This window comes from Microtus ochrogaster, linkage group LG8 (genome assembly GCF_000317375.1).
Source record: "Microtus ochrogaster isolate Prairie Vole_2 linkage group LG8, MicOch1.0, whole genome shotgun sequence".
NCBI classification, from domain to species: Eukaryota; Metazoa; Chordata; class Mammalia; order Rodentia; family Cricetidae; genus Microtus; species Microtus ochrogaster.
Window position 1 is genome coordinate 5,143,477 of NC_022033.1, and position 13,410 is coordinate 5,156,886.

Sequence of the window (13,410 nt, forward strand, 5' to 3'; positions counted from 1 at the left end):
GGAAGAGACAGAAATCTTAAATAAATAAATAAATAAATAATAAAATTTAAAAAAGGATGTAATTGAACAAGGGGGGCATGTTCCAGCCCAGCAGAAATTGGCACTTGAGCCACGTGTTCTGGCTTTAGTGTCAAGGAGAGACTAGGGAAAGCCACTGGTGTCAAGCATGTGTCAGGGATTTCCCTGCATGGAGTTCTAAAGAGGCCATTGCATGAAGCTGTGAAGGGGAAGCCTGGATTGCCTTGGAGACCCCAAGAGGTTGGAGAGGCCAGAGCCATGGGATCCCTGCCTAGGAGACCTACTAACAGAGAGTGGAACCAGCCCAAGAGAAAGAAGTGTGCTGCAGTCAACAATGCTGGAAGAAGTTGGAGATCTGAAGAGTACTTTGACATCAGACAGGGAGATGAAGAGCTTGGAGTTTGCCCAGCTGGTTTTCAATCTTGCTTTGGTCCAGTGTTTCCTCACTATGCTTCCTTCCCTGCATTTTGGAATGGTAATATATATACTGTGCCATTATTTATTGGAAGTGTGTGCTGTTTTTCTTTTATTTTGATTTTATAGGGGATTACAGTTAAGAGATTGCATGAATCTCAGAAGAGATGTTGAACTTTGGACTTTAAAACATTGATGAGACTGTGATAGACTATTGGACTTTATTGAATTTGGACTAAATGCATTTTGCCTTATGATATTGTTACAAGCTTATGGGGGCCAAAGAGTGGAATGTGGTAGTTTGAATGTAATTGATACCCATAAACTCATTCAGAGTGGTACTATTGGGAGGTGTGGCTTTGCTGAGTAGGTGTGCCCTTGTTGCAGGAAGTATGTCACTGTGGAGGTGGGCTCTGAAGTCTCATATATATATGCTCAAACCACACCTGGTGTCTCAGACCACTTCCTGTTGCATGTGGGTCAAGATATGGGACTCTTGTCTCCTTTTCCAGCACCATGTCTACCTGCATGCCACCATATGGCGCCATGATGATAATGAACTAAACCTGTGAACTGTAAGCCACCCCAATTAAATGTTTTTCCTTTATAAGAGTTGCTGTGGTCATGGTTTCTCTTCATAGCAATAGAAACCCTGACTAAGACACTGAGGAAGCAGGGAACAGTATCCCAACTGAACACCATGCACTACCACGAAATAAAACTTTCAGTGCCAGGAATGGTTTACCTATTTTTCAATTTTTGGTTGATGAGGGTTCCATAAACCCCTTCCTAAACATTATAGGCTATTGCCTATGCTTTTGGTTACTTGCTCCAGACTAGGTAGTATGACCCTGTGCTGAAGATGGCACATTTTTGAGTCAAAGGATGTGGAAAAATTGAGCTGGTTCTCATCTAGAGGCTTCATCCCTATTGGCTAATGTTCATTGTACTGGAAAGTACTATGCACAGTACTGGAGGAGAAAAGTACTCATCTGTCTCATCCAGCTGTGAGCACTATGAGACACAATAATGTCTTGCCTAGCCAGATATTCATGCTGATACAAACTGTTTCGAAGTAACCAACCACATTTTGATTGGAGAGGGAACCTGTACATGACAGTGTCAATGGGGCTAAGAACCTGAGACTAGATATGTCTTGGACCCCAGGCAAACCTACTACAGTTGACTATTCTGCTAAAGGAACATAACAATAAAATGATATATTGCTGCACCCTAGATCAGTGCCTCATTCATCCTTCCCACAGAGACACACAAAGTCAAGGTGCAGGGAGTAAGAGACTCAGGAATGCCCAAACCTAAAGGGATGGCTCTCTCACACCCCTCCCCTCAGGGCTCTGGATCTCCGTGGAAATTGGAAAGATAGAGAATGGTTCAGGCCGGGCGGTGGTGGCGCACGCCTTTAATCCCAGCACTCGGGAGGCAGAGGCAGGCGGATCTCTGTGAGTTCGAGACCAGCCTGGTCTACAGAGCTAGTTCCAGGACAGGCTCCAAAGCCACAGAGAAACCCTGTCTCGAAAAACCAAAAAAAAAAAAAAAAAAAAGAGAGAGAATGGTTCAGTACACAGCAGGACAACTGCACATAGAAACTCAACAAGGTGACAGAAGCTCAAGCCTGACAGAATACCAGAACGGAGCAAGGGAGGGGATTGTGACGTCACACTTCTAGCTGAGGCCTTGGCATGGAATTGCTTCTTGGAGAGGAAAAGACTGGTTTTTCACTGGTATAATATAACCGACCCCATTCCCAGGAGTGGTCATCCAGTATAAACTGGACTCTGAGTTTAAAGGCAGGCGGGCAGGCAGAGAAAACATGAATTGAATAGGTAGTGGGGAGGATGGAGAAAGAGGCAAATATGATTTCAGTACATAGTCTGAAATGTTAAAAAAAATTAATATAAACATCAAAACATTTTAAATTATACAACAAAGTTTGTGTGGCTAGTTCCTGGATTGTTGGAGGTAACCAGTAAGGGTTAATTATTCAATACCGTATGACCTATAGCTTTTATTCCTTTGTTTTATATGTCTCTGTAGTAGGGTCATTAGTATTCTGCAGTAACAGCTCTTCTGTGGACTAATTGGCAAGGTCTTTAGTTCTCTGAAGAAAGTGTTTCTTGCAGAGTTTTAAGACAGCAAGTTCTCTGCCCATGAAGCATAGGGTAGGTCCCAAGGGCCCGTGAAAGCCTCCACTCTTGCATGTGAGGTTCTCCTTGTGTCTGCAGGTCGGTCTCTGTGGATTCCAAAGCTGTGAGTAAGCCCCAGAGCTTAGGAACGAACTCTTTGTTCTCTGCCAGGATCCGCAGAAGCTCTCACTCCTGTAGGCTGAGGGCTGCAGTTTCTGGACCCTGGCAGGGTCTTGGATATGCACATCAAGTACTGTGGTCATGATCAAGTACTTGGTCGTGACCCCTGCAGGACTATTCAGCTTTGTCTGTCTGTATCTTTCTCTCTCTCTCTCTCTCTCTCTCTCTCTCTCTCTCTTACATACACACACACACTTATAAAGCTAATGTATACTAACTAGGCCTGGGGAGATGAACTAAGCTCGTTCAGCAAGCATGAGGACTTGAATCTGATCCCCCTCACCCACATAAAAGCCTGTCATCCCAGAGCCTTGTCGGCAGAAACAGAAGGATCCCTGGGCCTCACTGTCCAGCTCTTTCAGTTGTATCAGTGAATTCCAATTTAAGCAAGAGACATGCCTCAAAGAATAAGATGGAGAGCAACTGAGGAAGACACCCAGCATGTCCACATTCAGCATTTCCACATGCACACAGCGTCCTTTATTAAGATCCCCGTAGCCAGTTTGAATTTTTAATAACTCTCATTTATAACTAAAAGAATTGAGAAAATTGTGGCCAGAATTTCAGAGAACAGTGAGTACCTAGGCAACAGCTTGCTATCTCTATTTTAAACTCTTATCAATTATTCCTAAATTGACCATGGCTTCCTGTCTGCCAGGTGGGACTCTTCTGCCTCTTCACACCTGTAGTGTAACTGGCACAGACATCTAATTTTCAGTGCTCAGTACAGCAGGGGGCATCGGCACCTCTAGAGCAGGTGCCATTGATCTTCCCAGAACTGCCCAGGGAGGCAAGTCTCTTGCCAAAACTAGCCTTTGGGAGGCCTCGGCTGCCTGTTTCTTCATCTTTATTCTTTTTGGTCAAAATAAAAAGGTTCAGCAGGGGATTGGGGGGGCAGAGGGCTTTGCTGTGTCTTTTTCTCTTCGTTGTACACAAACCTATGGGCTCTCTTTGAAACAGTGAGAGCCCTCTTGATAATTGGATTTCAAATCCAGGTCCTTCCCTTCCTGCCTTACCCTTTTCTTCAGCAGGAATGAGACAATATGGCTGCCTATAGGAAAAGTCAGCTGTCGCAGGGCTCTAGTAGTTCACCATATGGACCCTCTGAGGAACACTAGCTCGTGTGCAGGTACATAGTCTTTCTGATGGTCCTGTGTCATTTGTTTGTACAGTGCTTCCCTAAGTGAGGAGGATAACTGGCGAGAGCAGAGATGGCTGTGAGCGCAGCTGTGTGTGAGCCCGCTGCTGGCAGGGACGAGCCAGGTGCGTGCCTGATAAACTCCTATCTCTGAAACAATAGCAAGGAGGAATGCTGAACGGTGGGTCCTTATCACCTCCACTAAGACTTGGAAAACAGAGGAAAAAAGAGGAGGCAGACCAAGCCAGACAGCATCCCGGAGATGAGGTAGATACTCTCCTTTTGGGAAGTTACTGGCAGTGAGTAATTCCTGGGGATGAGTCATCTTTCTTCTGGATATGTTGACCATTGGTAGGTTTCCCATGCTCCAGGGTTGGCCCTCCATCCATTCACATTCTGATAGTTACCAGCTGGACTTCGAGGGTTATCAAAAAAAAAAAAATTAAAAAGATAAGAAGTTAGGAGAAGGGCATGTTAGAGGGATATAAGAGAAGTCGAAGGAGGAAAATTGGATAGATGTCATATTTTTGTATATCAATATGAAATTCTCAAAAGAAAAAATTTAAACACCAAGAAGGGCTTGAGAGGGAGCTTGATCAGTATAGTACCCAAGCGTAAGGACCCGAGCTGGAATCCCCAGCACCTAAAAGACTGGGATGCATGCAGTGCCCCAGAGTTCACTGACTGGATCCAGTGACAAATGCCCTGTCTCCAAGGCAAAGTAAAGACTTGAATCATGCCTACTAGGACTTCTTCTCTATCTCTGTCCATCACAGGTGCTTAAGAGACAAAAGCTATTTGTGTGTGTGTGTGTGTGTGTGTGTGTGTGTGTTTGCATGCACATGCACACGTCAGTGGAGCCCAGAGGTCTGCCTTGGGTGTCATTCCTCAGTAGCTACTCACCTTGTTTTTTGAGACATGGTCCCTCACTGGCCTTGTACTCACTAAGTAGCATAGACTGATTTGCAGCAGGCTTTCATTTGGACCACCAACCAGCTCCCAAATTATGACATGGAGACTTATTATTAGTAATGAATGTTAGGCCTTATCTTATGCTTCTCTCACTAGCTCTTATAATGTAATTTAACTTGTTTCTCTTCATCTCTGTTTTGCCTCAGGGCTTTTTTCCTTCCTTCCTTCCTTCCTTCCTTCCTTCCTTCCTTCCTTCCTTCCTTCCTTCCTTCCTTCCTTTCTTTCTTTCTTTCTTTCTTTCTTTCTATATGTCCTACTTTGCTGCTTCTTCCATGTCTGGTTGAATGATGACTGCCTAGCTGCCCCCGCCCCCCCACCCCCGGTATCTCCTCTCTTTCTCCCTCATTCTCCACTCTACTTCCTAGATCTCTCCTCCCTTCTCTTGAGCCTAGATTCCTCCTTCTGTTTATTCTCTCAGCCCGCCAGCCCCACCTCTACTGCCTAGCTATTGGCTGTTCAGCTTTTTACTAGACCAATCAGCTCCCTTAGGCAGGCAAAGAATAACCTTTTTGCATCCTTAAATAAATGCAGCATAAACAAACATAACACATCTTTGCCTAATTAAACAAATGCAATATAAACAAATGTAACATATCTTAACATAGTTATAGTAATATTCCACAACACTGGTTAGCCATTGTGCCCTAGGGATTTACCTGTCTTTGTCTCCTTATCATTGAGATTACAGTGTACTCCATCATGCCTGGCTTTTTTAATGGGTCCTGGGGATTGAACTCCGGTTCTCATGCTTGGATGGCAAGCACTTTACTGAGTAAGCCATTTCCCCAACCCCTAAATTAAATTTATTTTTATTTTTATGACTACCTAAGAGCTCTTCTTACTATCACCATTCTAGAATAGTCTCTTAGTGATAAGTCTTTAGTGTGTGTTTTATAGAAAGATTTTATAGAAAGATTATGTTAATTTGGTGGTTTAAAGTTTCCTTAGAGAGATACATAGCTATAGCATGAATTTGCTCATCATGTGGTTAAGAACCAAACAGTCTACTGCGCCCCAGGCATTGTGCTGGGCATGGAAAACTGGGAGTGAGTGTGTAGAGAGTATCTGTTGCTGAAGACCTCACTGCATTGTGCAGAGAACTGAACTGGAGCAGGTCAGCCAGGTTGGCACCACTGGAACCTTTGACATGGGACATGGTGGGCACGGGAGGCCTTCTAGAGATGCTGCACACTAACCATGACCTAAAAGCCCAGGACAAAGGAGATGAGAGACAGTGTCTGCCGAAGGTCTTGGAGACAAGAGAGCCAGTCATTGGTCATCACAGATCAAAGGATGGGGACCTGTGGTCAGAGTTGGCCAGGTCACAGGGCTTGGGGCAGATTTCACAGCTCTTTTTGTGCGAAAACTCATGTGCTGCTATCCTGATGGCACAAGGTAGGTTTACTTGAGGATGAGAAGTGCAGAGAGGCTCAGTGATGTCCTCTGGTTACATAGCTACGTAGGGAGTCATGGGATTCCTTCTGTTCCAGGGCCATTGGCCCCAGGATTCCCAAACTCAGCTCTCTCAGTGCAGTTCTTAGCTAAGGGAACTGGAGGGAAGGGCCTTCTTGAGTGTTGCTAGGCCAGGGTGTGGATGGGTAGGACTGCTCACCAAGGCCTTAGGCAGATGTGATGTGAGGGGAACCTGATGTTGGATGCTTGTCTTCAGGGTGAAAAATGTTTCTTAGCTGACCATTTTCAGCATTTTGGAGGAGAGGTACATATTCTCCACAGAGATGAGTGGTTACCATAGTTGTTGATAAAAACCAGTTTTCTCTGTGACTCTGGTCCCTGCCACCCTTCTTTTGTAGTTCCATAGCTGTTGGCTCCAGTGTGGATGGCTTCCAGTAGCTTGTCCTGGATGGCCCAGTCACAGGGCATGTCTGCCTCAGTGTGACTGACCCATCACTGTTGGCGGCACCTACAGATGCAGTTTTAGAGTGTTTCCTCTTCCTGTCTAGATGGATTTGAAGATTGTGGTCCAGACTGTGACAACGGGAGGGTCACGGCTTTTTTGGACATCCCTGGCCATGATAACCTGCCCCTGCTCACTCGCTTGGAAAAGCACGCGTTCAGCGAGAATGTCTTCAGCCGGTAAGCAGCATCCTCACACTGCCAGCCTTTTGCTGCTGCGGCAGGCTCCGGGGGACTCATGGGTAAGGTGGGCTACTGCTGTTTCCAGGAGACCTTGATTCTATCTCTGCAGAATCCTGTCTTACTAGGCTTTCTCACTTGGCTTTTTGTTATTTTGGTAGAGCTGGGGATCCAATCTAGAGCCCTGTGTGTGCTGCTCTGGCTCCTTCTCACTGAGCTGCAGCTCCATCCTTGCTCATTGCTCTTGTTATCATCTGCCAGCTAAGCAAAGGAGGAAATGGTCCAGAGGGCATTCTGTCCCATGTGTACAGTAGAGTGTAGCACACAATTGCTGGACTGTGCACTTCCGAGTTCCTTATCACCCCATCCTGCCTTTCTCTACTCTCATGCCATAGTAATGCTGACCTGGACCATTCTATGTTGCTTTCGGTGATGACCTTGGTTTGGTTTCTTGAAGATAGCAGGAACTAACCCTGTCCAAACTACCCAGGAACCTGCACAGCTTCACCCCGTCCTTCCTGTTTATCCATTGGCTCTGCCCTTAGCCTTATTACTTCCCATCCTCTGTGCTCACCTGTTGAGGAATCCCTTTGTCCCAGCATCTTTATGTGGTATACTGGTCCTCTCCTCTTCCCTGACTGTACGGCTCTCAAGAGAGCCGAGGGTCACCTCGATCTGTCCTCACCATCGCTTGATTGTTGTAGGGTGACGTTCTAGGTCAAGCACGAGCCCCACCTTACATTGCAGGTCACAGAGCGGGGAGAGCCCAGTGTCCTCCCATTTTGGAAGCAGGGAAATGTGGTCCTCATTCTTCATCTTCATGTGGCTCACAGCTTGCTTGCTTTATCTTTCCTGGTTAGGGCTTTTGTGTCATGTAAACACGGTGTTTGCAGTAGATGTGGTGGCTCACGTTTCATCTCAGTACTTGAGACTGAGGCACAACAGTGTCAAGTCCAAGGATAGTTCGGACTGCTTTTGAGAACTTGTCTCAGGAAACAACAACAGAAATGTTTGCCTGTTGTGGAACCATAGCTGTTCTCTGCTGGTGTTTTCCCAAGTTTTACATTTCGCACTTGTGTTTCCAGTTGACCTGGAGTCGTGGCTGTTGTCTGGACAGTGTGTGGGTGAAGCACGGTCTTCTCTGTGTCTTGTGCTACCACTTTCTTCAGTCACATGTCCGCACGAATCTAGTACCTGTTACTGCCCTACAGTATCCTAACTAGATCATCAAAGGCATGACATGACACAGCGAGATGCGCCACACCACTCTTCAAGAATGCTTTGCTTGTCTCGCTGTCTCATTCCCACACACGCTCTGCAGGGGCTCAGCAGTCCCTAGAAGTAGGACAACTAAGCAGCCTGTAGCGCTCCTGTTGGCAGCTTCCACCCACCAGTCAGGCCCTGAAGAGTGTGGTTCTTCCAGACCTTCCTTCTATTTGTGTTTTAAATTTTTCTTTACTTTCTCTTTATATGTGTCCACGTGTGTGTGCAACACACATACACACACAACACACACATGTATCTGTGCACTCACACTAATACAACTGTGGAGCCAAAGAGCATGATTTTTCTGTTGGAGAGTCCTGCCTCTTGTCAGGTTTAATTCTAGGTGTTTGGGTTTGGTCTTCTCCTTTATAAACCTTTTTGAGACAAACTTGCTGTGCAGCCTGGAAGGCCTTGAACATGGGCTTTTCCTGACTCTCTCCCAGGCACAGCATTGCAGTTGTGCACCTTGTAGTAGCACCATTCCGTGACCTTTCTAGCTGCTGCTGCCATATGAGAATGAAATAGGCTTTAAGCTTTGTTTTCTTTGTTGATACTAATTCTAACTTCCCTGCTTTCTGTGGAGTTTCCTGGTTCTCTATGTATGGCGCTGAAGTTTGTGAAAATGAGTTTCTGTTTTCTCTTTCCTTACTTTACATTTTAAGTGGAAAGCTTGTGTTTATGGTTCATTAAAAGATGGTTTTTAAATTAAACACACACAGGGGAGGGATGGAGGGAGAGAAGGGGGGGCCTCAGGAGTAGCAGTGAGAGTTCTCATGTGCCCTCGACTTTAGTTCCTCCGCTGTCACATTGTCAGCACTTTGCCCTGTCCCCTTCAGGACCTCTGTCTCCTCAAGTTTGTATGCATCTCTCTGACCCTATGAGTAGCCTGGAGACCTTGCCTTTGCCATCCCTTGCTTCAATTGCAGTTTCCTAAGAACACAGACCCTCCTCTTTGTCGCTCCTGTAATCATACAGTGTGATTATCATGCATGGGAAATGCAGCTGATACAATACTGTTTGTCACCTAGTTATTTTAGGGTTTTTTTTTTTTTTTGAGATAGGGTTTCACTGTGTAGGGAGCTGGAGGGATGGCTCTGGAGTTAAGAGCACCGCCTGCTCTTCCAAAGGTCCTGAATTCAATTCCCAACAACCACATGGTGGCTCGCAACCATCTGTAATGAGATCTTGAGGAAGAGACCTGGTCAGTTGTCTTCATCAACTTAGACATGAAGCACAAAATGTACCAGTTCAACAGAACTGCCATCTACGGACTGCCCATGCATGCTTCAGCATTGCCAGGGCATAAATTTCATTTTTTTTTTACTGTGTAGCTCTGGTAAGCCTGACAGTCGCTGTGTAGAGTGGGCTGACCTCTGATGCTTGGAGAACCATCTCATTCTCCCTCCTAAGTGCTGATGAGAGGGTGCCGCCCTGCCCAGCTAACACTGTCAATCTAGTATACAGACATTAGTAAAACGGCACGAACTCTCCCGATAATGCCTTGGTATTGCTTTTCCTGTCCAGGAGTTAGCTTAGCACTGTGTGTTCTCTTTCAACTTTGTACTCCTGTGGCGCCCATTTATCCCAAGTGTCTCACCCTTTCTTTACCTCTCATGACATTTACTTTATCTTCTTTTGAAACCCTCCAATTCATGGTGATTGTCCTGCCTCAGCCTCACAGATTGAAAGCTGTCATGCCTGCTGATTTTAACATTTGTTTTGTAAAATGATCTTGATTGACAGGCTCTCAGCTCTGTCAGATCATAGGTCTGAATTCTGTAGCATACTTCTTTGATTTTTTTTTTTTGAGATTGCCAGTGGGGTTCTGTATGTTTGTTTTGTTTTGTTTTTTGTTTTGTTTTATTTTCTACTAAAAATCTCTTTAAAATTTTTCTTTAAAACTTCTTGCATTGCGAAACTGGATAGCAGCTAAGGAGCACTTTCTGCTCTGTAGGATCTGATGCCCCTTCTTGCTTCTGCAGGTACCAGGCATACACAAGGTGCACACATGCATGCAAGCATAATATTTATACATGCAAAATAAAAAGAAATCTTTAAAAGCTTTCTTGCACTGTGAAGTATGATACATAGGAAGTGGGATGAAGTATACATACAGAGTTGAAAGCATTCTTATGAGGCTGGTACCCTGCAGTCATGTGCTACATCAAGTGGCTGGCATCCTAGAGCCCTTCCTGTCCCTCCCCATGGTTTCCCCCTCACCAAGCACTAGTCACTAATCTTCATTTTCATGTGAAACACATTCTTAATTTTCTGCCAAGTTTTAGCCCCAAGTATCCACCTTAAAATTTTTAATTTTCTTTATTTAAAATATGTGAAATTATATAGGAGATGGGGCTTTTGGGCTTAGTGCTTAGCATGGGCATGCATATTTTGAAGCTCTTCTTGGAATACACTGACTTTTTTGCCTGTTGACAGGGTAGGGAGGTTTCAGGTGCTGGACTCTTGGGCAGCAGTTTCCTTTTGGTGCCTGTGTGAAAGGATTGAGGGGAGGTGTGTGCTTGAGTGGATGTTGTTGTCTTTGCAGACCGCTTATCTCATTGCATAGCCTGCCTGTGCCTCACACTTTACCTAGAGATGGTGCTGTCAGGTTTTCCACTGGAGCCAGCCTGCAGGGTGGCCATGCAACACCAACCCTGTTCCTTACAGTGCAAAATTATGTTCATCTGGTCTTCTCTGACACTGCTGATTGCTTCTGTCCTTTAGACTCCTTCATAGATCTGAAACCCAGCCCCTCAGAGCCTAACAAAATAAAACAAAACATAGCACCAGTTGGCCAATTTGGAGGACCTTGTCTTTTCTATTGTAGAAGGAGCAGCGGGCAGGCCTGCTTTTCATCCTGCCCAGCTCCTCCATGGCTAGCTTAGCCCCAGAATAATTACACGGAAACTGTATTCATTTAAACACTGCCAGACCCATTGTATCTAGCCTCTTCTTGGCTAACTCTCATAACTTGCTTAACCCATTTCTAATAATCTGTGTAGCACCACGAGGCGGTAGCTTACCAGGAAAGATTCAGCATGTCTGACCTGGCAGCTGGCTCCATGGTGTCTGACTCACTTCCCTTCTTCCCAGCATTCTGTTCTGTCTACTCCACCCACCTAATTTTCTGCCCTATCAAAAGGCCAAGGCAGTCTCTTTATTAACCAGTGAAAGTAACACATAGATAGAAGGCCCACCTACATCATTCTATAGTATTGAGAATCCAATCTATAAATGTGGCCTGCCTTTCTATTTATGTAGGTTTTATTTTATGTCCCAATAAAAACCTGTGCGAGGAAGAGAAAACTATACTGGGCTTTTTTGGTGTTGTTCTTCCTTTGGTAGCATCTGCATTTTTATATTGTACAATTTTAGTCAGCTTTTCTCACGGTGACAGAATTACGGTGAGAAGAATTGATGTAAAGATAAGATGTATCTGTGGCTTAGGAGTTTTCCCTGGTCAGTCGACTCTACTGTTTAAGACAGAAGATGATGGAGGACACGTTGGTACAAAGCTGCACACCTCATGGTAGTTGGGCAGGAAAGGAAGGAGCCTGGCATCGTGTGGTCTCATTCCAGGCTGCATCCCCAAAGCTGTAACTTCCTTCCACTAGGCCTTTCTTCCTAACTAGTCCACTTCTGAGAGCACCACATGCTGACGACCACACACCAGACACTTGGACTCTTGCAAGTAGCTGGTGTTGTAATAAGAGCGGTGGGCTACGTTCCTGGCACACAGCCGCCTGCACGGCTAGCTTTTGCCCCGAAATAATTACACAGAAAGTGTATTCTTTTAAACACTGCTTGGCCCATTAGTTCTAGCTCTTATTGGCTAATTTTTACATCTTTGATTAACCCATTTCTAATAATCTGTGTAACACCACAAGCTGGTGGCTTACCAGGGAGGATCTTAACCTGTGTCTGTGTCCTGCAGGAGAATCATGGCGACTCCCTGACTCTGCTTCTTTCTCCCAGCATTCTGTTCTGTCTACTCCGCCTACCTAATTTTTTGTCCTAACAGAGGCCAAGCAGTTTCTTTATTACTTAACCAATGAAACAACAGATAGAAAGATGACCCTCCTCCATCAAGCTGGCACACAAATCCTAGTGTGTAGATATCACCTAAGTTTTGTTTGTTTTTGTTTGTAAGTTTTGTTTGTTTGTTTGTTTAATAGAGCCTTGGGTGGTTGACCCACAAATGAACATAAGGCATATTTACAGCTGCCTTTTATTTTCTTTTTAGTTTGAGATATGGTATCATGGTATCAGGTATCCCAAGCTAGCCTTGAAGTCACCAATCAGCTTGCTGAACAAGCAATGTGCTGGCTGATCTGCATATGACCCATTGTCACCAGGGTCCCTAATGCCCATGATGAGTTTCCCATTGACCATTGAGTTCACAAATGCACTCTGCCATTTTTAAATCTTAAAACAGTTTTCAAAAATCTTTGTTATCTTTGCTTTCATTTATTTTGTTGTCAGAGAATATCTTTTTTAAAGTTTGCTGACTGCCAGGTAATGGTGGCGCACGCCTTTAATCCCAGCACTCGGGAGGCAGAGGGAGGCGGATCTCTGTGAGTTCGAGACCAGCCTGGTCTATAGAGCTAGTTCCAGGAAAGGCTCCAAAGCCACAGAGAAACTCTGTCTCGAAAAAAAAAAAAATAAAGTTTGCTGACTTATTTATGTTTCAAAATGTGTTTTTTCTTGGAAGAATATTGTGTGCTAGAGTTTTGGGGAAGAGTGCCGTAGACATACATTTATATCCATTGGGTTAAGGTGATTGGAGGCATTTTCCAGATTTTTCGTGCTATTTATTTATTTATTTACTGTACTAAATTGATTTTTTTAGTGTGCATATGTCAGTAGATGCCTGAATGCCACAGTGCCCATACTGAGATAAGATGACAACTTGCAGGGCTGGGCTCTCTTTCTACTAGGACTCTTGTGACAAATACCTTCACCTCTGAGCCGTCTGCTGCCCTCTTGACCTCTGCGCTATCCACTGCCCTCTTCACCTCTGAGTCGTCCACCACCCTTAACCCTCTGAGCTGTCCACCGCCCTCTTGACCTCTGAGCCGTCCACTGCCCTCTGCACCTCTGAGCCGTCCACCGCCCTCTTGACTTCTGAGCCATCCACTGCCCTCTGCACCTCTGAGCCGTCCACTGCCCTCTGCACCTCTGAGC

The 13,410-nt window shown here is 45.1% G+C and overlaps 1 protein-coding gene across 5 annotated transcripts in view; it reads left to right on the top strand.

Annotated features, from left to right (window-relative positions):
* The window catches only part of LOC101989023 (serine/threonine-protein phosphatase 4 regulatory subunit 1-like), an 89,092-nt gene that overhangs the window by 29,617 nt on the left and 46,065 nt on the right, over positions 1-13,410 (top strand). For 2 of the 5 annotated variants that reach the window (XM_013352227.2, XM_026787162.1), the window contains exons 2-3: positions 3,929-4,019; positions 6,828-6,960. The exons of 1 other annotated variant lie outside the window; for it this stretch is intronic. In XM_013352227.2, the coding sequence (XP_013207681.1) occupies positions 3,968-4,019; positions 6,828-6,960 (185 nt within the window). In that variant the 5' untranslated portion in view covers positions 3,929-3,967. The remainder of the gene's footprint in view (positions 1-3,928; positions 4,020-6,827; positions 6,961-13,410) is intronic. 2 more of the 5 variants (XM_013352228.2, XM_013352229.2) reach the window with 1 other exon arrangement.